A 24,711-nucleotide genomic window follows, 5' to 3' on the forward strand; every position below is an offset into this window, starting at 1 on the left:
GGGCAGGGTTAGTGTTTTCCTGCACCCGGCGCATACGCACACACTGAATTTATATCAATAAAACATCTGCAGAGAATTTACATCTAATCCCCAGCAATCTCCGTGGCATCAGAGCACGGGGAGGATTTGTAGCTGGATGCACAAACCTCAGTCATAGAGCCAGCAAACATTCCAATGGGAGCACGGGCCTCAGTCAGAATACCCCTCGCTCCCCCCAGCTTACTCGGTCACATCACCTGTAATATGGGTCTAAGGTCTTGGCAGAGCCCATTGGACATGGGGTGCTTTATAAGCAAATATTCACTGCCCTAACTTAACTCAGCAGTACTGCTCTCTCCTCTTGCTACACATGCAACCCCTGTGCTCCATTGTGGTGGTGGCATTTGTTTCGCCCCAACAGCAATGGCTTTCTTTGCTCACCGGATCGAGGGGACAGATTATCAAGGGCTCAATACCTGCAGCTGGAGCCAGGCTTTCACAAGAGCTCAGCTCCCTTTTAGGTAGCTAACTAAGGCTCTGCTCAGCACCTACTGTACGTGCAGCACGGCAATTCTGGCCCCACCGTCTAGAACCATGAGTAAGCTTTGCCTGCAATGAGTCTATTAGTCCTTCAATTTGCACCTCTCCCTGATTCCTCTCCAGGCAATTCTCCTGGCCCAGCCTGAGCCACAGAAGATTGGGACCATTACAAAGAAATAAGGACCCAAAGGAGAAAGATCCTGTTTCTAAACAGCCTCCTCGTGGGGGTGAAATGAAGTGGGCTTGAGGCTGCTCCGTATCACAGCCTGCTGCTGAGCTGGAGTGTCCTGGGTTGGCAGGGCTGGGGGTCGGATTCTAGGACTGTTCCCTCCGTCCCAAGACTCTCACGTTTAGCTTCCCAACCAGCCAAATGTGCATGCAAATAAACAAGGAGTTAATGCCTAACAACTAAAATAATTTGGTGGTTGATGTTTCCCCCACCCCAGCCTCTTCTGTGAGCAGAGCCTGAGTCCCCAACACACCCCCTGCTCTCAGCCAGAGCCAGTGCAGCAGAGGGGTCTGTGCATTCACTCTCTGACCCCTTCCTCGCTCCCGCTCTCCCGTTCTTGCTGCCCGCAAAGCCCTCAAGCCATTGGGAATGACAACATGCCCTACAAGTGGCAACTCCATCTTCCATCATTCCCAGCCCAGAGCCATGTCATCCCCCGCCTCTCCCCCCACACACACCCCCTCTATGGAGTCAGGCACTCCCACTTGCTGTCAAAAGAGAACCAGGCAGCAAGCTATGTCGCCTCATACGCAAGCTTAGCCCAAAGACCCTGCTACAGAGACACTTTGATGTGTAACGCACTGATTGCAAAGGAGACCGTCACCCCCTGCCCAAGGGAACCATTCAGACTCTCCTACGGCAGATGAGAAAATATCCTCCCATCCGCCTGGGTCCAAAATGACATCCTTCCCCGACACCCTTCCCTGGCAATCAACAAAAATAGCCTTTCAAAAGCCATGCTCTTGTCACTGAAGTGATTGCAAACCTGTGCCCAGCAGCAATAGACACCAAGAGCAGACGGTTTATTCTCCTACTAGCCAAGGACACAGGAACTTATTGTGGAAATATTAAACCTAGACACAGATCTCTTGCTGGGGGCTTCCCATGCGGTACCCCCCGCCTCCCCCAGTCAAAACAAAAGTCCGGGGGAAGGCTCCTGGAGCAGATGTGTTCTCCTGAACTCCCACTTGTGCCATGGCCAACCTCCAAGTCTCCCTCATCCCTCTTTGCCCTCATGACCCAACATCCTTCTGCCCATTGCCTCTCTCGTCTTCCAACCCTAGTCCACTCCATGCAGGGTTAAGTTCCGAAAGCCAAGGGGATTTCAGCAGAGTTCCCCAGGAGTTCAGTGCTGCAGGGTTGTGTGTGAGACCCAGAGACAGAGCTGCAGGTACTGTCTGTAACTGTATCTCCATGCGCGAGTGGAATTGTAACACAGGGGACATTACCTGCCAGATGAGAATACTGAGAAGAACCCAGATGATAATTTGCCAAGGTGATAACGTGCTTTGGGGGAAAGGGGAGATTTTTTGCTTTTATTTCACCTAAAATACATTGCAACTCCTCCCTTGCCAGGGCTGCACCTTCCCCATCTCTGGATGAGGCTGCTCCAGAAATACAAGCTTTCCACTTGGCAAAATAGCCTGCTAAATAAGTCACACATGATCTAAAACAACAGGCACTTGGATTGCAACAGTGATGGCAATTCTTCCCCCCCACCACCACCCCGACACACAATTCACTTTCTAAATCAGTTCTCCATGCACACTTTAAAACCAGCCAGCAAAACCCGTGAGACTTGCCTCACATCAGCTTTGAATCACAGGGTTTTGGAAAGGGATTGAATCACGGGGGTTCTTTTAAAAATAATAATACAAAAAAGCCGCTACCATAAGGGCTGGTATAGAGGGGAATTAACACGCAGCCGGGCAGCTATCTGCAACACGCTGCCTACCAATTCACCAGCAATACTCCTCTTCGGACGGAAGGATCAGAATACCTGACTCAATTCCTCCACAACTTGGAGAGGTGAGGCTGTGCGGACAGGAGAGGCTTTCGGGGTGGGGGGGTGGCATCGTAAATCTGATAGTTTAAAAAGTTGCCCCCTAGATAAGAGCCTGATTTCTGCTCATCCCCCTCCCTTCCCTGGACCCCAATTCCTTCTCAGTAGGAATCACTGCTGAGACATTTAGCTGAATTGAAACCTATAAGCGTCTCTCAATCTCTGTATTTCATTCCGGACTGTAGCCCACTTTAAAGCGAGGGTCTGTGCCAAGCTTTGCCGTTGTGTGTTGGGTTTGTCTTTTAATATAAAACATGTCCGCTCTTAAACGCTGTCCAAGCACCAGAGCTTCTGGGGTTTGACAAAGGACTCACAACCACCAAACAAACCAGAGAGTAATGATTTGCATCCTAATCAGGATTACTCACCTAAAAAGAGGAGGATGCAGAAAACGTTTGCTAAAATCATGTTAGTAAATCCAATAGCTCCCCACGTGTAAATATATATTTATATCTCTCTCCCAAATCCAGGCAAAAAGAAATCCTGAGATTTCTCTGATGAACTTACAAAAAAAATGGTTTCTTTCAGCGCCCACCCCCCCAAAAAATACACCCCAGCTCTGCAGCCAGCCAGCTAGCCTCTCTCTCTCTCTCTCTCTTTAGCTCTTCCAGTGATGAACAATTCTGGTTCTATTCCTCCCAAGCATCTTTCGGGGGCGAAAGGGTAGCCGAGAGGAGGTGGAAATGGGGGGGGGGGGGGGATAGACGAATATCCACAGCGTGATCTGAGCAGACACAATCCGGCGGGGTCCTTGAGACAGCTGGGAATGTGGGGCGCTCACGACTCCTGCCTTCCCCCCCTTGGCTCGCACAGTTTGCTGATGGAAATTCCTGCAAACTGGGGATGTTTGCGTGTGTGTCTCTCTCTCTGCCTTCTGGGGGAGGGTGGAGAGAAGGGGCTGACTCTGATATCCCCGGCGGTGGAAAGCAGCAGCGTCAACCGGGGAGCAGCGGCGGCAGCTTCCTCCAGCCCGGCCACTGACCAGCCGGCCTCTGGGACGGGAACTGACCAGAGCCTGGAGTGAAATGCGCCAGCCCAGAACGGCCCCTTCCCTGCAACTTCGCCTCCCTGTCTCAGCTGATTCTCCGCTCCTCACCCCCCGCCAGCAGCAATCCGGAGAGGCCGGGGTCGGTGGGGTGGGGAGGCAAAGCCGGGTGATGGGAGAAGACAAAGGGCAGCCCGCGATGACCAGCAGCCTCCTCGCAAAGCGCAGCGGGCGGGTCGAGGCTGTGCCTTTGCTTGGGGAGGCGGAGAGGGGGTGTACAGATAAGGCAGGCTCCCCCCACCACCACCACCACTACACACACACACACACACACACACACACTATTTAAAGAGGCGGAGGGTCCCCTTGCTCTCAGGCAAGACGCAGCCCTCCCGCTCCAAGGAAGAAGCCAGGAAACTTTGCCACCGCACAAAGACGCAGGCGCTGGCTGGCTCCAACCCTTGCTGGGAGCCGCGTCCCCATCGGCTGGGCTCTTAAGTACTTTTCTCGCCCTTCCGTGCCACAGTGGGAGACCCCCGAGGAGAGCTACATAGCTGCAGCGCTGGGCTTTGGGATGGGGCTTCCCCCGCCTCAAGGCAGCAGGGGATGTGGCTGCATCCAACCCGGCACGGGAGAAGCAGCCCTCTCCTGCGCCAACAGTCCCGGGGATCCTTCCTCGGTCGGCGAGGGCTGGCGCAGCCGGTGAATGTGCAGGCTCCCGCGGAGCGCCTTTGATGAACGCAGGGAGAGGAAACAAGGAGGGAGGAAAGGCATGGGGCGGAGGGGCAGTTTGTCCCAAGGCAGATGCACAGTTCACCCTGCAAAGTGCATTGCCTTGCCCCTCTTTTTGGGCGGGAAGGGTGCGACATGAACTATACATTACCAATTGCATGTAATCGGAATTTTAAACATTAAATACATTAATTAATTAGGATCCGCTTCCTTGGAGGAGGGGGGAAATGAAGCGAGGTGCCAGCTGATCTCAGCCTGTGTGTGTAGGAGGAATGTCACATACACGTCTGAGCGCCCACAGCCAGTGCGATCTTCCCGAGCTCCAGCCAATGCCAAACTCAGACCCCGCACTGGGCTTTTATTTCTCTTCTCCTTTTACAGACGGACAAAAGGCTTTTTTTTTTTTTTAAATGGTGCTGCAAAGCAAGAGTACCTCCCCCAAATGTCCCCTACCATTCTCCCAAGCCTCCTGAAAGACACTGAAACGTTCCCAGTGTGCACACAGGCAATCAACTTCCCTGCTCTGGATCTGCTGGCTTTACTGCCCTCTTCGTTGCTGTGGGGACCAGACCCTGGGGTACCCCTGGCCTGGAGACACCCTGCGGCCTAGGCTCCAGTGCCTGATGGTTCTCGGCTCTGCATTGCTCTCTTGGTGACCAGCCCCCGTTTCTGCACTGGGGGAATGTCCATGTGGAGGGTGCCCTGGACTCTCCCTGTGGCCCAGACATGGGGGCTGGGGAAGAGCCTTGCTCTCTGTGGCAGGGGGCCGAAGGCTGCAGAGGCATACGAAGGCGGAAGCCGTTACCAACCTGTGTCTGAGTCATGCTGAGGTTGTGACCCAAACGGCCAAGAGCTGGGAGATCCCAGGTGAATTCAGCACCGGTGAAAGCTGCTGGTGGGAAGTCCAGGAGACTGTCCCCCCGTTCGTGCCAGAGCAGACAGTGCACAGGAAGGTGCTGTGCCAGCCCCGCTGCATGCCACTCTGCTCACCTGGAGCAGCCCCTGCTCTTCTGCTCCTGTTCCTCTCTCAGCAGCTCTGCCAATGCCCCTCAGTAGCGACCTGAAGCCAGCACCCCTTCTCTTGTGTCACTCCTGGGCTCCCCACTCACAGCTCTGCTGCTGCCCTTCAGTCATAAGAACGGCCACACTGGGTCAGACCAAAGGTCCATCTAGCCCAGTATCCTCCTGTCCTCTGACAGTGGCCAATACCAGGTGCCCCCGAGGGAATGAACAGAACAGGGAATCATCATGTGATTCGTCCCCTGTTGCCCATTCCCAGCTTCTGGCAAACAGAGGCTAGGGACACCATCCCTGCCCATCCTGGCTAATAGCCATTGATAGACCTATCCTCCATGAACTTATCTAGTTCTTTTTTGAACCCTATTATAGTCTGGCCTTCATGACATCCTCTGGCAAGGAGTTCCACAGGTTGACTATGCGTTGTGTGAAGAAATGCTTTCTTTTGTTTGTTTTAAATCTGCTGCCTATTCATTTCATTAGGTGACCCATAGTTCTTGTGTTATGAGAAGGAGGAAATAACACTTTCTTATTTACTCTCTCCACACCAGTCATGATTTTATAGATGTCTATCATATCCCCCTTTAGTCGTCCCTTTTCAAAGCTGCCCAGACTTATTAATCTCTCCTCATACGGAAGTTGTTCCATACCCCTAATCATTTTGGTTGCCCTTTTCTGAACCTTTTCCGACTCCAATATATCTTTTTTGAGACGGGGCGACCACATCTGCATGCAGTATTCCAGATGTGGGTGTACTATGGCTTTATATAGAGGCAATATGATATTTTCTTATCTAACCCTTTTTTAATGATTCCCAACATTGTGTTCACTTTTTTCACTGCTGCTGCACACTGAGTGGATGTTTTCAGAGAACTATCCACAATGACTCCAAGATCTCTTTCTTGAGTGGTAACAGCTAATTTAGACCCCATCGTTTTAGATGTAGAGTTGGGATTATGTTTTCCAATGCCCAGTACTTTGCAGTTATCAACACTGACACACAGTCCTGACACACAGCACCTCTGGCTACTACACACAGCTCTGCCAGTGCCCTTCAGTCCTGACCTGCCACTGCCACCCTCCCCACTACTCCAGTCCTGAGCAGAGACTGCCAATCATGCTGAAATATGCAGTGGGTTCTGAGATGTGGTCCAATACCCAATAGCAACAATAAAGATCCCTCTTCACCAGCCTAACCAAACTCTGACCCAGGGTCTCCAAAGACAGGTGGCCAGTGCATTAACCCATTGCGTTCCAGACTGGGGCAAGAGGAGGTGATTTTCTATCGCTACATAATAATGGATATGCAGAGGTCAAGGTGGCATGAGCCCTGGTGCAATCAGAAGGCCTGGGACTCCTAGAGCAGAGATTCAGCTGCTTTGCAGGGGGGTTAGTCTGGCTGTCATTATGAGCTGCCTGCTTAGGAAAATTCCACCTTGACCCTTAAGGAGCAAGCGTCCAGCTCACCCGCTGCCCCGTGCAGCAGGCAGCATTAGCTTCTGTTCTGTACTGGGTTATGATGGAGACCTAAAAGGTGACATGCACCCAAAATCCAGCAGGACAGATGGTTGTGAGGTCCAGACAGGCCACTCAGGAGCCTTCTCATAGCCACCACTGAAGGGTGTTTATCTGCATCAGCACCAGCAGAACCCAGGAGCCAAGCCACCTGTGGGTTTAAATCTTGAAGTCCTTCCTTCCGCACTGCTTGCTCCCCGGAGCGGGTGGCATGGCTCGGGAGCACACACTTCCTGCTTTTTTGTTTCTTCAGCGTGCAGAGCAACTAACATACGCCCCCCCTAATGTGGCTGCTGCTTCTCTCAGCAGAGGCAGCTTTGGCTTTTCCATTTGGCTTTGGCACTCGCTGACTGGGAGTGCTGCCGGCTGCCTTGAAAGCTGCACGCTCCCTGTCACGGCCAGGCACTCCCCTGTCACATGTGGAAGGACTTGGAAGGGCTGGCTGCTGGGTCTCATTTCCCTGCTCTTTAATGCCATATGATTCCTCTTCTCCATTGGTCAGGAGGGGGTGTGGATTAAAAGCCCTGTAGAATGTCATGTTCTACCAGCTGTTCTGATAGCTACACTCGGTCCCTCCAGAAGAGCATTTCAGAGAACCTATTAAAATCTGCAGTTACTAGGGCCTGGATGGAGACAGAGCAAAGTTGGAAACTCTAAATCGCCCTTTAGCCACAGAGAACTAAGTCCTTGGCTGATCATTTCTTGCATTTGTTCAGAGGTGACAGGCTCAGCGTGCTTGCAATCAGATCTATCACAGGTGAAGTGAGCCTCCACAAAGAGCACCCATCCTGCCAGCTGCTGTTCATTTCTGGGATTGAAAGCACTCAGCACCCTCCAGGATTGTACAATGATGTGTGGAAGACATTAAAAGAAAAGACACTGGCTAAGAGCCTGGGGCATTGTACTGTAACTCAGGAGCCCCTACTGCTGACCTAGGACAAGTCTCTTTGCTCCTTAGTCTATTGTGGGCACAGATTTTAAAAAAACCAATTACATTGTTGCAACAAGTGTTCTAGCCAGAGCTGGTGATTTTATCAGTTAAAACCGGAGATTTCAAAGGCAGTTAGATGCCTGTGTGTTTTTGCAAATCCCGTTAGGCACCCATCTTCATCTTTAGGCATCTACGTACCTTTACAAATCAGGCCCTAAGCCCTCCTCCTCTGAATTTGGAAAACACGGGGCATATTGTGAGCATCAGTGCAGTGTCAACAACAGGTCACAACAAGAGGTTGGTTCACAGTCCTGTTAGCTGTAACATGCTTTCCCAATGGGATGGACTTCTGCTAAGGGGGCGCTGTGTGATTTTAGTGCCAAAACACAGCTAGCTTGAACAACAATGCCTTTCCCCTTGGGTCATCTGCAGGAATTGAACCTGGGACTTCAGGATCTATATTTAAAAAAAAATAAGCATCCACTGCCTGAGCTAAAGGACCCAGCTCATTAAGTGACCACCCTGCTGCAGGCACAGCAACTACTAGCTAGCAACACAAAATCCTGGTGAACATGAACTACACTTGCATTACAGAGCACTGATTCCGTTGCATTACAGCCTTCGATTTAACATGGAGCATCCAGCAATCTGCACTTTGATTTGTAATTTACTTCAAAAACAATGTAGTGAGAGCTCCTTAAATCAAGGCACTGAGTCTTGAAAGGGACATCCATAAATGAGGCACCACGTCTGCACTGCCTGGCTGTCTGCACAGCATTGCCTAATCTCCTAGGGTCCTGACCCAGTGGGGTCAACGTAAAGGCCAATCTCTTCTTTGATTATTCCAAAATCCTAGCAAGGCGTCAGGAATGGGATGTCCCCAGGTCATCACTGAGATTATGCGTACATCCAAATATGGTCCTGCTGGTAGTGAATCTTGCATATGCAACTTTAGAAGATGCATTTGCAACTGTGGCCCTAATTGTATACACAAAGCCTAAATCATGTGCTGAATTTACAGGCAAGATGAACATTAATTGCACAGCATGACCAGATACGGGCTGACAGTGCAATTGTACTAAGGTATCTGCACCATACAGTGCAAGTAATGTGATTAATTCCAAAAATAACCATTTACACATCAACAGACCATCTTCTTTATTAGCAGTGCTGCATAGACTAAAACATGCCTTTCAGACGAGGAACATTTTACATTACACAACCCTGCTGGTGAGAGCTAGTATGCCTGGGTGCCAGCCGACGCCAGCTGCTTTCATCATGTAAAAAGATGGACAGAACCAAAAAGCAGCTCTGACCTCCTGTGAACCTTGGGGCAGTTTGTGCAAACAGGGCCCTTTCTTTACTATGGGCTGAACTGAAAACCTAGATGCGAGCATTCCTGCTTTTGTGATGCCAGGCAGAGCTGAGAAAGGAGGGATTGGACCAGGAAGGGGTGAAATGGGTCAGGACTGAGAGGCATCCACAGAACTGTGTAGCAGTCCCAGGCCTGCAATAGCTGGAGGTTTAAGGGTTCAGGATTGAGGTGCATTGTCAGAGCCGTAGGGAGGGTCCCAGGGCTGGAATAGCTGGGGTGCTGTGATGCGTACCGGCAAGTGTTGCTGTGCGATAGGACCTCACACTGTGCCCGCCTGCAGTAGGTGGCATTATCGTCTGACAGCCTCAAACAATGCATTTCCCCACAACTACTTATACATGTTTGTAACACTATTCTGTAGGTGTGCCAGGCAACTTCAATCCCTTTGTGCAATGACAACACTAATCACACAAGCCGAATTCAGAGCGAACACAGGCTGGCAGAGTGCTGGCGTTGCTTTTGGGATATTCCATCCAGTCTCCTCCTGTGCCTCAGAGATACCACTGACGAAGCCCAAAATTCAGGGCAGTACTTGATGCTTGGCCCCATTTGGAAGTTGATATTTAGGATCACAGGATGCAGTTCCTTTACTCTCCTTGTGTAACCGGCCCAGCCTTCTAATGGTCCTATAGGCAAGCCCCATGCTGGAGTCCATGCTAATTGGAAGGGACTGTTCTTCTTGGATCTCACTTTATTTCTTGAGTAAACTGATAAATGTGACCAAAGGATTCCCCTCCCTCCCCCCATTTCCATTTAAGTCCCTTTAATACATGCTGAATTTGCTTACTCTCTCGCCTTTGGAGTCTAATTCTGTAAGGAATTACCACATTAGCTAGAGTCAAGGTTGTTAAAGTGATGGATTACTCATTAACACTGTAATCCTCGGGCGGGTGGGACCGGTCTGAGCCCTGTCCAAACCCCAAAGCTTCAGCGCTGACTCCAGCATCCTTCCACCCAGGGTCTGCCTTGTCTGTTTTGACGGTAAACGCTTCAGGCCAGAAGCGGTGTACACACAGCACCTAGCACAGCGAGTTCCAGATCTGTGCTGGCAGCTCAATGGGCTACTGGAATGCTAAGAACACCTCCAGCAGCGTTCTGAGGGCTGGGGCTGGGCCTCGGCCTCTGTTTCCCTTCCTAGTCTTTTTGTCATCAGTTCATTCAGTGAACTTCCTGAGGCAGGGACTGTTTGTGCAGCATCTCATCCGCAGGGGCTCTGATCTCAGGTGGGGCCTCTAGACACCTCCTCGGTGGTACCAACAGTGAACAACTCGGGAAGGTTGCGGCTGCCATTCCCAGTGTGATGGATGATGCTCTGGGCCCTGTATGGCCATGGGATGATCAGCCAACCCTGAAGCACAATGCAAAAGAAACCTCAGTCCACCCAATGATCTTGCTCCAAGGTAGTGCTGTTGGAGTGGAAAAGCATGAGCTAATGGAATGACCACTCCAGGCCTGGCTGCCTCCCTAAATGTCTTCGTGACGTAGCCTGTCAGCAGGCCTCTCCCCCAACATCTCCAAGGTCACCCTCCTCACAGTGCCTGGGCTGGCCCCTCGAATCCCTAAGCCAAAAATATAAAATTAAACCAACTGCCACCTCCAGGTCCCCTTGGCCTGTTCCTACACTGAACACTTCCCAGCTTCTCACCACTCTGCAGTCCTGGAGAATGACCTCAGAGCTTCTCCCTCCAACCCCCTTCTACTCTGGGCTTCCTTCCTTCATAGTCACCAGCGAGTTCTTCCCCCAGTGGGGGCTCATCTGCAAATGGGGCTGGCCTATGCTCCAGCACATGTTAATTGGCCTCTCAGATCCCATTAACCCTTTCCGAGCCAGGATAGGCTATACAGCCCCGCACAGGGCCATATAGATACCATCAATGGACCACCAAGGAGATATGGAGTGGACTCATCCATTCTTTGCTTTGCTTTAATGAGCTCCCCGAGATGCATGGCTGTCCTCCATCCATCCATTGGCTCTGCTCTGTGGATGGCTGCCATAGTTCTTGGCCTTAGCGGCTGCCACTGAACCAACTACCTTTGGAAAACAGATGCTCCCAAGTGGTTATTAACAACTGCATCTCTCACCAGTCAGAATGCTGGACATGCCTTGCCAGGTTGATCATTTGTTCATTAGCCACCAAATGAATTACTTGTTAATTACAAATCTGATGAACAGCCAGCAATCCCCATCTGCCTTGGTGAAGAGAGTAGCTGGAAGTGCAGAGGTTCAGGCGGCCTTCTGTTACAGGAGTAAGGAGGCAAAGATGTGGCTTAATTTTACTACCACTATATTTCTTTTGATGTGGGGGGGGCAGTACCTAGTAGTCAGAGCAAAGGGGTGGAGAGCCAGGCTTCCTAGGTTCTACTCCCAGCTCTGATGGGAGGATTGTCACTCCTCTGCTTTCATGAGTAGATCTTCAGGACACCTGCGTTCCATCTCCTGGCTCTGGGAGGGGAACTTGGCCATGTGGTTAGAGCAGGCAACTGGTTTCTCATTCCTCCTCTGCAGTGGACCCTCTGTGTGGCCTTAGGCAAGTCTCTTCAGTGCTCTGTGGCTCGGCTTCCCTTTCTGTAAAAGACCTGGAACAATGCCTCTCACCCTGAGCTGTTGTGAGGGTGTAAAGTGATGGAGATGCTCAGATGAAAGGTGCTAGAGGAGGACAATGGACTGTATTATTTATTATAGTAAAGGAGATACTGCTTCTCTCAGGCTAATGGAAACGCACTCTGTCTGTACACCAAGTGCCTAATGCCTGGGAGTTTGCGGTATTCTTGTACCTGCTCTGCACAACAGCAGTAAGGCAGAGCCTTCAGGAGCCAGTATCTGCAGTGAGTGCTGGCTGCTGCCAAGACCTGAACCAGCTGGGTTTCAACATGCGCTGCCACTGAGGTTTGGACTCTGGCCTGTGGTGGGGGCAGAGCTGTTGCTCCTCAGCTGACCATTTAGGATAGACTTTCCCAGCTGAGGATCTCACTCTCTGGGCAATAAGAGCCAGACCAAGGAAGGAACAGGGCTTAGCTCTCTTCTCCTGGTTCTTCCTATTCCTACCAGGTAGAATTCCTACCAGATTCTCAAAGGTCCTTAGGCTCTGGACTCTCATTCAAGCTAGACTAGGTCACCTCTGGGGCATTCCCCAGCCCTTGATCTCCTGAAAAAGGAGAATGCAGAGTCCGCCCGGCCTCTGGTTGCCCAGAGAGTAGGGTTGCCAACCCTCCAGGACTGACCTGGAATCACCAAAAATTAAAAATGAATCTTTAATTAAAGATTGTCACATGATGAAACCTCCAGGAATATGTCCAACCAAAATTGGCAGCCTTACCGGAGAAGCATGTTATCTTGGAACTGTGACGATTGATGGTCTCAGTCTAGATCATTGCTGAGCCAGGGTCAGTGCTCCCAGCCATGACTTTGCTCCAGTCCCTGACACAAGTGCCTTTTCATCGTGTTAATAAAAGCGCCTGACAGAAGGGAAAACAAATGAACAAAATCCCAAGGCCAAGGAGGTAATAGACCCTCTGCTAGCATTACCTGAGCAGCTGCCCTGCCATAACTTACTTGCATCTCCTGGCACGGCACAGGGCCGGCCCCCCATTACTTACAGCCCTGCGGAATAGCCTCCAGTGATCAATACATGAGACACTGAAATGGTACGTGAGTGCCAGGCAGACCTAGGCAGAGGCTGGGGAGACACAAGGAGCTCTGAGCAGCAGTGCTCTGTCTCCATCTCTCCCTCCCAGAGCCTGGCCGGGGCTGGGAGTTCTGCATAAAGCCTAGTGTTTGCCAGGGTGCCGCTGTACACAGAGCCCCGCGCAGGATGGTGATTGTAGCCTAGCAGGCAGAGGGATCAGATCTAGCTGGCTCCGACTGGCAAAGGGCACCTAGACGTGGGGACAGCCTCTCATTCCGCCCTGCTGGATGTGGCACCATTGAGTGTGGCCACTGACTTCACGGGGAGCAGGGCCTTACATCTTCACTGTGCTGCTGGGAAAGCAAGCAGGATTCAACCAGTTCGGCCTTCAGCTTCCACCCTCCCTGAGTCGGTGGTGCCCTGAGCCATCCATTCCTCTCTGTGGTCACTAGGGGTCTGCTCACTCTGTGTCCTGTTGCCCTTCCCACCTACACTGAAGCTCCTGGGCCAGTTCCAGCACTGCAGCATGGATTCCTGGGTGCAAGAGACTGTGAACCCCTCCTTCCAAGCAGCCACCAGATGGAGTCTTGGCTTTTCTTGCCAACTGGAACTCTGAGCCAGGACAAAAACCACAGGGGACATTGCAAGAGGTGGAGAGAGGTTCATTTTAAATTGCTCACAAGCACATCAGATCTACGTCCACATGGGTGCCACTTTGTTAGGCTGGCAACATGCATCCTAGGGCAGTGATGTAGTTAAAGTGTGTTGTGGGAGTAGGGGTACAATTAATAAGCATGTGCAAAGGCCAGCTGGAAAGAGACCATTGCTATGTCTTTACTTTTAAGGGTTTACATTGCAGCAATACCTAGGAGCCCCCAGGCATGGGCCAAGTCCCCATTGCATTAAGCCCTGCAGAGGCACCACTTGCACTAAAAGTGCACTAGCCAATGTAATTCTCTCGAGGAAGGTGGGTCTTTGTCCATTTCTAGTGGTTGGTCTGAGGGGGGGAAAAAAAAAAAAGAGAGAGTCTACTACAGCTGCCAGCCCACAGAGCTGCTCTTTGGCTCAAAGTTCTCAAAGCCCATCTCATTGGTGGCCTATGGCATGTTTGTTCTACAAGCCTACAACCTGCTTGTGCAGAGGCCTGTGTGTTGTGATAGGCCAGCTGGAGGGGGGTGAGCACACGTCCCTGTGTCAGATAAAATACCGGGTTGCTCCAGGATGGGTGGTTGTCAGCTACTAATAGTTACAGCCCACAGAGGATTCAAGCCCTGTCCTTTAAGCCTGGAGCAGCTAATGGACTTAGACCCAGGTCTACAAAGCTATTTAGCCTCTAACTTCCACGGAAATCAATAAAAGTTAGGAGCCTAAATATCTTTGTGGCCATGGGCCTTTCTGCTTCAGGGTGAGTGGAAAGAGACTGTCCTTGCAGGGCCCGTTCCAGAGTCCATGGGAGTTTTTCCATGGATTTCCATGGTTGCTGGATCAGAAGGTTTTGAGCTCTAGCCTCCTTCACGACCCTGCAGCCCCTTGAGTTTGCAGTCCCGCTGACGGTAGTGGAACCGTGGTGGCCAGCAGATTGCCTGATCTTGGGAGTGGTTGGCAAGGTGTCTTGCTGTACAGGGGCATGTGCTATTTCTACCCCCACTGATGTTTTCCAAGCCAGCTCTCCCTCTTCAACTGCTGTGGGGGAATGCCCCCCGCCTTGCTGCCTTCCCTCACACAATTGAGGTCTTTCTACAGATGTAATTGTTAGTGTGGAAAAAGATGCTTGATAAGAGCAGCGGCTTTTTAAAAAAAAAAGAAAGGCAAGCAGAGGAGCCAGGCAAATATAGAATCTCCTGCTTGGTCTGACCCCTTTGAGTCAACACTCCTCTATTTGTCAAACGTTAAACCTCCTGCATATGAAGTTGATGGAACAGTGTCTGCCAGCTTGGTAATGTCCTTGTCTGGAGAGTTTGCTCAGAGAGAGACATCTGACCAGGACAAGTTTCCATTAAGCAAGCCAGCAGCTTTGTATTCTCTCGGAATGATAGTAATTAAGGCAAAGTAATTCAGCTCTGATGCTGCTCGTGAACCCGTCATTCCCTCGCTGTCTATGAGACGAGATTCTTTCAAGGTCACTCCTGTCATTCTCCTTTGCTTTCCCTTCTCCTGCTTTCCTTTCCAAACCTCCCATGCAGTGGGCGCGCACGCACACACACAAAACTTGAAACAATCATGTCAGACTCATAGAAACATGAGTCTCGAAGGAACCTCAAGAAGTCATCCAATCCATCTCTTCACACTGAGGCAGGATTGAGTATACTTAGGCAGATCTACACTACAGCCTAAGTCAATATAATTTACATTGCTCAGGGGTGTGAAAAAGCCTCCCCGCTGACATAGCTTCCGCTTCTCGCCAAGATGGAGTAATTGTGCCAATGGGAGAGCGCTCACCCGTCAGCATAGTGTGCACAACTGCACCCATAGACTTGCCCTCAGAGCATCTCCTGTCCTTCTCGGACCGAGGCTAGTTTTCAGCCAGCAGCTCTCATTGACTCCAACTGAGGTTAAGCTCAGCACAATCTAGCCCTTTGCCTTCTCTCTCTCTCTCTCACACACACGCCCACACACACACCCACACCCACCCTCAAGTGATACAACCTCTCACTTCTTCTAGCGATAAGGGCATTTGGATGCGGGGGTTTGACATCAAACCTGAACATCACAGGTGTTTGAAATCCAAACCCACAGCTGGATCTGAATTTTAGAAATGAGACCAGCATAGTCTAGAAATCAGAGCATGAGTCAGAACATCAGGGTTCAATTCCTGGCCCTGCCACCAAGCTACTGATTGACCTTGTCAAGTCACATATCCGAGCCTCAGTTTCCCCAAACAATGGCAGTTATAACCCCGGCCTCCCTCTGAGGAACTTTGTGAGGAGTGATTAAGTAATGTCGGTGAAGTGCTTTGAACATCAAGAGCCACAGGAGCGTTACCAACGGACTAAACCCACACACTAGAGCTGGGTGTCCAAAATCCAGATCTGGTTCCAAGTTTTGCCGCTCAAACCCAACTCTGGTATTAAGGGCTTGTAAGTTCAAAATAGTTCACTTCAGAAAGTTTCGCAAATATACGTTTTTTGTAACAATGTGCTTGGCTGGAACCAAGTGCTCTACAACTAACCAGTTATCGACATTATGCAGCAGCTCGAGGCCCATTGCACTCTGTGCGGTACAGACACACAGTAGTATGTGGCCCTTGTCCCAGAGAATTTACTTTCTAAACAGACAAATGCAGAGAGAGGAAGGAACTTCCCCACGGTCACAGAGGGGGTCAGTAGCAGAGCCAGGAATAGAACCCAGGTGTCCTAAGTCAGTACCTCATCCACTGGACCACACAGTCTCCCAGTGTTTATAAAAAGAACCCCCAAATCACAAGTGGGACAATGTCTCTCCCCAACACACAAAATCAGTTCAACTGTCACCATTGTCTCATCCTTTCCTTGCATTCCCCAGCTGGCTGGCTGGCTCCATCTTTTGCCTCTTGTCTTATGCGGAGATTGGAAGCTCCTTGGGGGCAGGGACCATCGTTTTGTTCTTGTTTGTACAGCACCTAGTACATCGGGGCGCTGGTCTATGACAGGGGCTCCTTGCCACTACCACAACGCAAATAATCATAACAAGTCATTGATCCCAGAGGGCTATACCATGACTTGCACCATAGACCCACACAGTGGAGCACAAATCCCTTACAGAGGCTGCATGGGTCTAGCTGCGCATGAATAAGTGGGGGGTAGGCATGCATCCTTACCTCAAGGGCACCCCCTTATGCCTGGATGCAGCATTGCAGGGGACTTCACCTCTTGCACCGGCACCCCCACCCCCCAGCAGCCACCTCCTTGGACACAAGGCCAAGCCCAGCCCAACATCAACATCTTTCCATAGCTCAGCTCCCTCGGTCAAGCCATGTAACAATTCACTCCCCTTCCTGGGTAACAAAAGGTCCAATTTAAAGTCCAAACCAAATGCATAAACTAATAGTTCTGCCCCCTCTGGCAGCCCTGAAATTTTGTGCTTCTGGGCCCCTTCAGAGCTTTTTTTGCTTTCTTCCCCACCAGGCTTCTCCCACTGCTTCCCTTGCCAGGGACTGCAGTAGTTTGCCTCTGAGGCCCTACCTCAAGGCTTCCCCCCCAGGAAGCTATTCTGCTCCTCGTGGGTAATTCAGCCTGACTTATGGCTCGTCCCGGAGGGGAACTCCCCTTGTTCCTCCCACTACCGAGTTCCCAGCTCAATTTAAGTAATGCCGTCCCGTGACAGTCGCTCACACCCTCCTCAGAGCGGATGGGATTGATGGGACAGGGCACAGCCTGGCCTCCATCCCCTCTACTCAGGGCAGGGGCCGAGGAATCGGAAAGCAGCAGCAAGGGCAAGATGCTTCAGGCCCTGTACCCAGCACCTTGCCGACACCAGGGATGAGAGGAAGACGAGAGCGCTAGTTCTTTTACACTTGTTCCTTTCTCATTGTGTGGAGAACTAACAAGGGCTGCTTGGCGGCAGCACGCTCAGAGCTATCGAGCGGGTTCCCAGATCTGCTCTGCCAGAGAGAAAGCGATAGTTGCATAAGGACATGATTCTCCCGGCTAATTGAACGCTCGGATACTGGGCCTCATCCAAGACACTTAAGGAGATGATCAATGCGTGTGCTGCTATATATACAGAATATCTACATATGCTTCCCCACATACAGAGGGCCCTTTGGAACGGGACCAGCAGGTACCTGAGTAAGATCCCCGAGGAATCATCAGGCAGAGCATTTGGAACAATTTAGAGGGCCAGACACAGGTGATCTCTGCTCTGCTCCACTCCCTTTGTGCCTTGTGGTGTGCTATTGGGAACTCCTACTCCTCTGACCCAGTGCAGGGAGGGGCAGGCTGGGGGCATGACAGGATAACAATGTGCACTAGCCATCTCCAGATGGCATGTGGTCCCTTGGGGGGGGGTCCCTCGTGGTTGCTCTCACCTTCCCCTGGGGCCAGGCAGAGAATCAGGAAACTGGAATCTTGTCTCCAATCCAGTGACAGACTAAACGGCCCATGGGGCACTCTGGGTTGGCTGTTCCTCAGTTCCTAGGTAGACAGAATCAGATATTGCCATTTCTGAAGCTTCCAGGCTTTGCTCGGAACAAGCTTTATTTATTAATTTTTCAGTGTTTACTTAAAACACGAGCGGGTCGAGGAGATTTCTCCCATGGCCCTCTGCCAGCGAGTGGTCAATTAGCCCAAAGAGTGCGGTATTAGGTAAGTACTGACGAGACCCAGAACTGAGCTGTCAAGTTTTATGTTCATACACACATCAGCCTCTGCAGTCCCAAATTATATTTGACATTTAATTAAAACCCCAAGGCACCTGAGCAAAAGAAAAAAAAATTGGGCTGAAAGAGTGGTGGATGGGGATTTTCTTCCTAAGGAAGGGATTTGTTTGACTCCAATCTCTGTTCATCATTTTAATCATTTGCTTGAATCTGGTGGCTTTAGGAGGTTTGTACAGTGCTGGGAGGGTGTATTTAATGGGCAAGGTGTGTGCGATTGTGTGTGTATGTGAGAGGAGAGACAGAGGTTTGTCTGAAGACCAAGGCCGAGGTTTGACATGGAGCGATGGTTTCTTTGAATCACCTGGACTGGTGCAATGTGGCTATAGGGCAGCTATAAGCTCACCACTGGGGAGCAGCCCTTGGCACAGGAGGGCCCTAGGCCGGCTACAGACCTGACACCACCAGCTCTGTGCCACCCCTGCAGCAGCTGGGTGCCAGCTGTGGATCAAGCTACATGCAGAACAGAGGTGGACTGGAGTGGAGCCAGGAAGCTGCACCCCAGCAATTCTGCACCCCTGAAAAGCCCCATAAGGCAGGGGTGTAGGCTGCCCTGGTGTGCACTGGGAGCTGCAGTGCCCTCACAGCCAGCGATTAGAGAAACTGCTTCCCTTCTGTTCTTGCACTGGGCCCAGCACACAGCGAGGCTGCCAGCATGTGCTTTAAAGGGGAGAGCGTGAGCGTTGGAAGGAGGGTAAGCTGCAAGCAGTTCCTCTGCCTGCCCTCCGCAGCCAGCTCTCCTCGTAAGCACAAAGCTGCTCCTGGGATACATTTTATTGGGGGGGGGGGGTAGCAGCAAAAGCCACCTCCCCCCTTTCTGCTGGTGTGTGAGCAAGGAGCCTTATAAAAGGGCTGGCTGGCTCCAAGGGACGGGGATGGGCTAGAGACCCTTCGGCCTCGATACTGAGGGTTTGAATCCATCCCACTAATCATATGGATCCATGCGAACTCAGCCCAGGTCCGAGTAAGTTAGGGCTCCCTGCCACTGCTGTACATCAGCTGAATGTGGTCCAACCACACTCGGTCAGGGGAGGCAAACGGGCTTCCAGAGGTGGATTCTATCACCCAAGTGGTGCTTTACCGTAAGCCACAGCAACCAGGGTGGACGGCAGCTGATGAATTTGTGGGGGGAGGCCTTGAGCATGTTCCTGGACTGCTGCCTACCTACACATACAGGGCTGGGCCGGGCCCCCCCGAGTGCAGCTTCTAGTCTACAGGCGGCAGCCGTCTTTCAGAGCTGCTGCAGAGGGAAACCAAGCGTTCTACCAGCTCGTCCAGCCACCAAGGAGCTGAAGTGAAGTCACAGGGACACGGGAGTCTCCCAGTACCTTGCAGAACGAGAATTCAAGATTCAGTGTGCTGTAGCCAAAGCTTAGCTCAATCAGCTCAAGCCATGGGACAACGTGGCTTTTAGGATAAGCGATTGCTCCAGAAGGTTAGATTGGCATGCACAGAGTTCCCACAGGGCTAGACACTGAAGACATCAGCTGGAATAGGCCCAGGCCATCTTGCTGGGCCTTGTTTTCCTGGCTGCAGGGCCTCTGGGGTAGTAGATGAAAAGGAGAAGAAAAGGGAACTTGGGGACATTAGAATCCATAGGTGCGAAGACTGTGGGGTTTGCTGGTGCACCACCATGCAGGTCTATGAAATATACCCCATTGGCCAGAAGGAGGGTCTCAAATGGTGGTGCCACAAAATCAAGTGACTCCCACAGGGAGTCTATGGCAGACCTGGGATCAAACGGATCTCCTGAACCCCTACTCACAGCTGCGAGCACAAGCACACCCTTGTTCTTCAGCTGAGACACCCCACCTGAGGGACCCCATAGGCCTGGCAAGCCCCACTCCTCCCTGCACCCCAGTGGAAAAACCCATAGGATCCTGCCATCACAGAGAGCAGGGAACAGGGCCAGCTGTCAGAGGAGACAGATGCTTTTAAAATGCCCTGTGAATGACTTGGGGGGGAGGAAAAGGTAATGAGAGAGGCGAGGGGCCAGTTCCAGTATCAGCCACTCAGCCTTAATCAGGCAATGAAACAAATCAAGTTTCGCTAAAAGCTCCAGAGCCCAGGCTGGGCTCCCCTCAGCACTCGGGGCTGGTCCTAGGGAATGCGATTTCCATCCATTAGCTGGACATTAGAGGAGGGTAATTGAGATGGTTTGCATCGGGGCAGGGAGCACTTGAGTGGAGATGACATAATTGAATGAACATTCTCATGCCCTCGCTGTTGAGGTGAATTAGCTGAGCCGGGCCTCATGTCAGGAAACAATGTTAAATTCCTATATATCAACATTACTGCCCTGTGCTGAAAGCCTCCACAGCGTGGGAGGAGGAGACGCAGCAAAGGGCAGAGGCAGCGAGGTGCTCTGGGCACAGGCCCTGTTCTAGAAATGGTGACAATGAAGCTTCACAGGGGCCTGAGCAGCATCAGCATCGTGAGGGTCTGCAGGATTGTCTCCCCCCTCAGGACTTGCTGCCAGAAGGGAGAGGACATACGGTGTCCCCTTTTGACACCAATTCCCCAAGGGGCCCAGCATAGAGGCCTGCATGCACCCACCCACGCTCATGTGCTGTTGCATGGAACCAGTCCCCTTTGAGCTGCGGAGCTGTGCCACACTGGGAATGTGGCACCCAGAGGCTCCGTGGCTTGGGCGAGCAGTTGCCTATTGGTGCCAGCGCTTGGCTCTTTGCCTGTTTCTCCGCTATAAGGCACCAAGGCATTCTCCCTCTTGCTGGCTGTACATCCATGACCAGCTGCACTGAGTATCAGAAAGATTTGCCCTCCAAGCACCAGCCATCTGGCTCCTCCAGCCAGCACGGAGCCCCGAGGTTCCGCTCCGTGACGGTACCTTGCCCACCTAGCAGATTGGAGAGGCCACACACCCTTCCCCTCCCCTCGTCCGTGGCGTTGGCAGCAGCTGCATCTCTTGGCTGCTCTTCCAGATGGACAGATGGGCCTGCGTCATCAGAAGCAGAAAGGACAAGCTAGGCACTACGAGCACAGCCAGTCATGTGCGGGTGCAGCCTGCAGTGGCCATACACGGCTACCCCTCTGCTCCATCGTGCCCCCTGCTTCCCAGTCGGGAGACCCCCACCGGGACCTCTTCCCCCCGAGAAGCTCCAGGAGCGAAGCTGTGCCTAGGTACAATAACCGTCTCCCAGCAGCGTGCCCCTCTGATGCTTTTTGTTCCAGCTCTTACTAGGCCAAAGCTTAGAGGGACTTGGGAATTTCTGGTTCACCTTCATGGCCAGTAAATTTCCAGCCTGCAAAAATAGGTTCCGTGATCTTGTATTCCTGCCAGGAGCCATAATAAGAGGGCTGGTTTTCCAGGCAGGCGCTCAATTCATCTGAGTGGGTTCAATTGTGGAAGATTTCCACACACAGGGAGGGGAAAGGAGAGATGAACAGCCAGGGGACGACAGGGAGGGGAGAGAGAGATGCAAAGAAAAGGCTGGAAGGTTAGAGAGAGAAGAAGCGATGGAAAGAAGGGAGAGATGGAAAAAGGGTAGAGGGAGGGAGACACCCATAAGTGGAGAAAGGAGAGGAAGTTACAGGGAGAGACAGAAGGAGAGGGGGAAATGCCTCTGCAGCTTCCTCCTCATGCTCAGCGGGCAGCATCCCACTCCTGCTCCCCTGGAGCGTCCTGTCGGCCCCCATCATGACTCTATTCTGGCTCCCAAGGGGGCTGGCAAGCACCAGGCCACTTTCAAAATTAAAAGGCTCTAAAAGGACAATGAGAGAGTGTTGCCCACCCACTGCACAGAGATGCAGAGAACATGTCCCCACTAGGCAGCCGGGCTCCTAGCAGCTCAGCTGGGTGAAAGGAACTCAGAGGTGAGCACGATTTATCCCAGAGAGGATCGCCTCGTTCTGCTACAGCCAGGACTTATGAACATGGATGTGGGGGCATGTCAGACGCACAGAGCCACCTGACCTACTGATGGCAAAGTGCCAACTGGCTGTGCATTATGATCGGTCTGTAAAGCCAGCAGACCAGTGAGCTACTGCAGTGGGGAGTGCTGCAGGGGAAGAAACAAACAACCTTGCTGTTCATTCAACAGCTTCACCGTGAAGCACTGGGGCCAGCTAGAAGCTGGAGCAGCATGAGGCTGGGTTGAGATTTGGGTGGGAGACTGCCTTGGAAAAGTTGGTGTGCTATCAGAACAGCTGCAGCATGCTGGTGATTTGCTCTCCCTTCTGAGTCAGTGTTGAGCCTGTGTCAATCGGCAAAGTGCTATCAAAGTGGTGGGGGCAATGCTGGTTTACGCCAGCCGAGGATCTGTTTGGCTGGGATGTACAACTGAGGCCCTGAGTGGTCATGAAAGATACCACTAGCACTTGTTCTTTTGCAAAAACGGAGCTCTTAACCCCAATGTCCTGACCAACCCAGAATGTAATTATCCGAGTTATATCTCCTTGCATCCCCTGTGTATTCACAATTAGGTGCAGGATTCTGCTTCACAGTGTCACCACCCAGCTGCGGCGTTCTGTCCCAAAGGTGACTGGTTTTCAGTGGGCCGGTGAAAAGATCCCTGCGTACAGTTCGTAAAGGTTGGGCGGGGGGCGGGGGGGGGGAGGAGAACCTTATTGGGAGATGAAAGAAGCTGGAAAAAAAAAAAAAAAAACCACGTTAAGGGCTAAATCAACCAGGAGCTATTGCCTAAGCCCATGTCTGACAGCATGTTCCCAGAGTTTCAAGAGGCAGGCTACAATATTACTTGCCCCATTTTCATTCCGATGCACCGAATCTCAGCACTAGGCACACTGAATAATGCCAAACAAAGGGAGGTGCTTATGAAACACTGTGCTCACTTGTGATAATAGAGGAAGGAAAAGCTTTGTCAGGGTAACTCTGATTGTCTGGGAACACGAGCTCCGTGTGTCAGTTCAAGAGAGGCGGCTGCTGCTGGGAGAACATCTCGCCCCGGCATTGTTACTCTGCCGCCTTTTTTTTTTTTTTTTTTTTTTTAAGGAGCTGAATGCCAGCATCTGTGTGGGTGGCAAAGCAACTGCCCTCATTTTATCAACCACTGGGGCTGGCGCTGCGCATGGCAGCCATGTCTGCAAAGGCTCAGCCCCTTCGTTTAGGGCAGGCTGGGCAAGGAAGGGAACCACTGGCCTTGGGATTGCCCTGGGAGAACATACGTCCGTGCTGCAATCAGAGGTGTGATTGCAGCATAGACAGACATAACCCTGACAGATTTACCCACCCTAGCATGGCTGTATAAATGCAGCAGCAGCTTCAGCACAGCCTGCATGAGCCTGCCCAGAACCCTGGGTCCGCATGCCTGTTCCTAGCCCATGCCAGGGTCGGTGCAACCACATCTAAGCTACCCTTTTTAGGCACACTAGCACAAGTATGTCCAGCTGTGCTGCAATCACACTTCAGATTGCCATGTAGACATTCCCAGGGCAGTGCGAAGGAGATGAACGTGCAGGTTGGGATTTTTAGAAGTGTTCCAGTGGAGCCAGTCAGAGTTTATACCATAGTCTTCACTGGGAGAAGAGGTGCCAGAATCTACCTTTGAGCTCTAGGAGACATAGGGAGGGTTTGTGGGCTGAGCACAGGACTGGGAGCCAGGGATGCCTGAATTTCTAATCTAGGCTCCGAAACCATCTTTGGCCACACTTGGAAATGCTCCTGACTGAACTCATGGCAACTGCAGGTACTCATCAGCCATGAGCACCACACTCCTAATCTTTATGTGCCTCAGTTTCCCATTCTATAGCAGGATAGATTCCTAGATTAAGACCAGAAGGAGCCCTGATAATACTCTAATCTGGCCTCCTGCAGAGTCTAGGCCGGAGAACCTCACTTGGGGATTCCTGCATCTGGCCCATAATTTCTGGCTGAGCTAGAGCATGGTGTTCAGAAAGACACCCAGCCTTGATTTAAGACTAAATGATAGAGAATCCACCACAGCCCTTGGTAAATTTGTTAATTTCCATCACTTGTTAAAAATGTGTACCTTGTTTCTGGTCTCAATTAATCTAGCCTCAGCTTCCAGACATTGAAACCTTGCTCTGATTTTATCTACTGCTATCAGAAATCTCCTCCCCACGTAGGTGCATATAGACCACGATCAAGTCCCCTCCTAAATTTCTCTTGGATAACCCAAATAGACAGCTTCCAAAAAAAAAAAAAAAAAAAAACCACCACACCCACACTCATGTAGCTCTTTTCTGAGCCCTTTCCAGTTTTTTCCCACATCCCTTTTGAAGGGCAGACACCACAACAGGACACAGTATTCTAACAGTCTCTCCATTGCCATACAAACCAGGAATATCAACACTGCCTTACTCCTCCTCAACATACCACTTCTTATACATCCAGAAGATCACCTTGGCCCTCTCAGGCACAGCATCACACTGGGAGCTCACGTTCAGCTGGTTATTCCCCCTTTCTAATGCCCCTGGAACTCTATGGATGAAAAGCACTAAATAATGGCTTAGTACAAATACTTATCCTAATAATTTAGAGCTTAGGAAGCCAGATAGGAACAAAATAAGACCCAGCCAAAGGGATCACAATTGGAATCTCACTAGTGTCTGGGAAAATCATGCAGGAGAAGGAGAGAAACACACA

At 51.4% G+C, this 24,711-nt stretch overlaps 1 protein-coding gene and 1 long non-coding RNA gene across 2 annotated transcripts in view; both read right to left on the reverse strand.

Moving 5' to 3' along the window:
- Window positions 1-3,888, reverse strand: part of GFRA2 (GDNF family receptor alpha 2) — a 95,628-nt gene extending 91,740 nt beyond the window's left edge. Inside the window, exon 1 of the mRNA XM_043536460.1 lies at window positions 2,960-3,888. Coding sequence (XP_043392395.1) covers window positions 2,960-2,999 — 40 coding nt within the window. The 5' untranslated portion in view covers window positions 3,000-3,888. The remainder of the gene's footprint in view (window positions 1-2,959) is intronic.
- A 2,286-nt stretch (window positions 3,889-6,174) lies between these two features.
- On the reverse strand, window positions 6,175-23,806 carry LOC122463884. The gene is made up of 3 exons (XR_006287592.1): window positions 23,796-23,806; window positions 10,212-10,218; window positions 6,175-6,318 (listed from the first exon to the last, which is right to left on the reverse strand). It is a non-coding gene; the product is annotated as an uncharacterized LOC122463884 (long non-coding RNA).
- Window positions 23,807-24,711: the final 905 nt, after the last annotated feature.

Source organism: Chelonia mydas, chromosome 26 (genome assembly GCF_015237465.2).
Source record: "Chelonia mydas isolate rCheMyd1 chromosome 26, rCheMyd1.pri.v2, whole genome shotgun sequence".
Taxonomy (NCBI): Eukaryota; Metazoa; Chordata; order Testudines; family Cheloniidae; genus Chelonia; species Chelonia mydas.